This window comes from Petaurus breviceps, unplaced genomic scaffold (genome assembly GCF_028583685.1).
Source record: "Petaurus breviceps papuanus isolate PSGF00001 unplaced genomic scaffold, PetGlider_PUasm1.0 185, whole genome shotgun sequence".
Taxonomy (NCBI): domain Eukaryota; kingdom Metazoa; phylum Chordata; class Mammalia; order Diprotodontia; family Petauridae; genus Petaurus; species Petaurus breviceps.
Window position 1 is genome coordinate 37616839 of NW_027185797.1, and position 912 is coordinate 37617750.

The window sequence follows — 912 nt, forward strand, 5'->3', positions numbered from 1 at the left end:
TAACAAAGCATCTGGAGCACAGCAGGCATATAATAAATGCTCATTTGCTTCTTCCCTTTCCAAGTGCCCAGACCAGACCCAGCTGCTGGGTCTGGAGACCCCATTCATCCGCAGATACTTTGTATTGTGTCACAGAGGAGACCAACCGACACGTTGTTCTCCCCAGTCACCGCTTCCAGCCCCTGGCCAGATCAAAATGCTCAGCAAAGAAGGAACCTGAAGTTGAAATTGTGTATCTAACCGCTCTCTGGGGGACGGTCTGCAACATGCCGCCCACTTGCCGGGTCGTTCTGTGCAGCCCTTTGGAAACCAGGACTCCCGCTCTATGCAGGGGAGCCCCTATTCCTGGGAGCCCTGGAGCAGCGGGAAGGGAGAGAAAGAGCGAGCCGGGAACGGCTCCTCTTAGGGTGCGTCTCTCCTCAGGTAAAGCCTCCTCCAGCCCCCGGAACTTCTGGGAATGGATGATTAAGGGAGCCTTGTGTGGAAGCAGCGTTACTGCTCTGCTCTTCGCCTGCCTGGCAGTCTGCTCGTGAGTTTTCAGATCAGACACATGAAGGCAGGACTTTGGGAGATGGAATGTGACGTAGAACCCAGAATATCATAACCAACCAGAGGTGTAAGCTACGAGTACAGAATGCCAGAAATGGGAAGGGCATAGGGCCTTTGTCAGAGCTGGGAGGGGCTTAAGGACATGGAATGTCAGTGCTGGGAGGGACTTAAGGACATGGAATGTCAGAGCTGGGAGGGGCTTTAGAACATGGAATATCAGAGCTGGGAGGGACTTAACGACAAGGAATGTCAGCGCTGGGAGGGACCTTTAAAAAAAAGGAATGTCACAGCTGGGAGGGGCTTTAAAAGTTGCAAGATTAGAATAAAAAACATGCAGTTTTAGAGCCAGGACAAAATATAGAA

The 912-nt window shown here is 51.9% G+C and overlaps 1 protein-coding gene across 1 annotated transcript in view; it reads left to right on the top strand.

The window, feature by feature from the left end:
- LOC138161393 (myeloid cell surface antigen CD33-like) overlaps nucleotides 1-533 on the top strand; it is a 10945-nt gene extending 10412 nt beyond the window's left edge. The window contains exon 4 of the mRNA XM_069088216.1: nucleotides 136-533. Within this exon, the coding sequence (XP_068944317.1) occupies nucleotides 136-533 (398 nt within the window). The remainder of the gene's footprint in view (nucleotides 1-135) is intronic.
- Nucleotides 534-912: the final 379 nt, after the last annotated feature.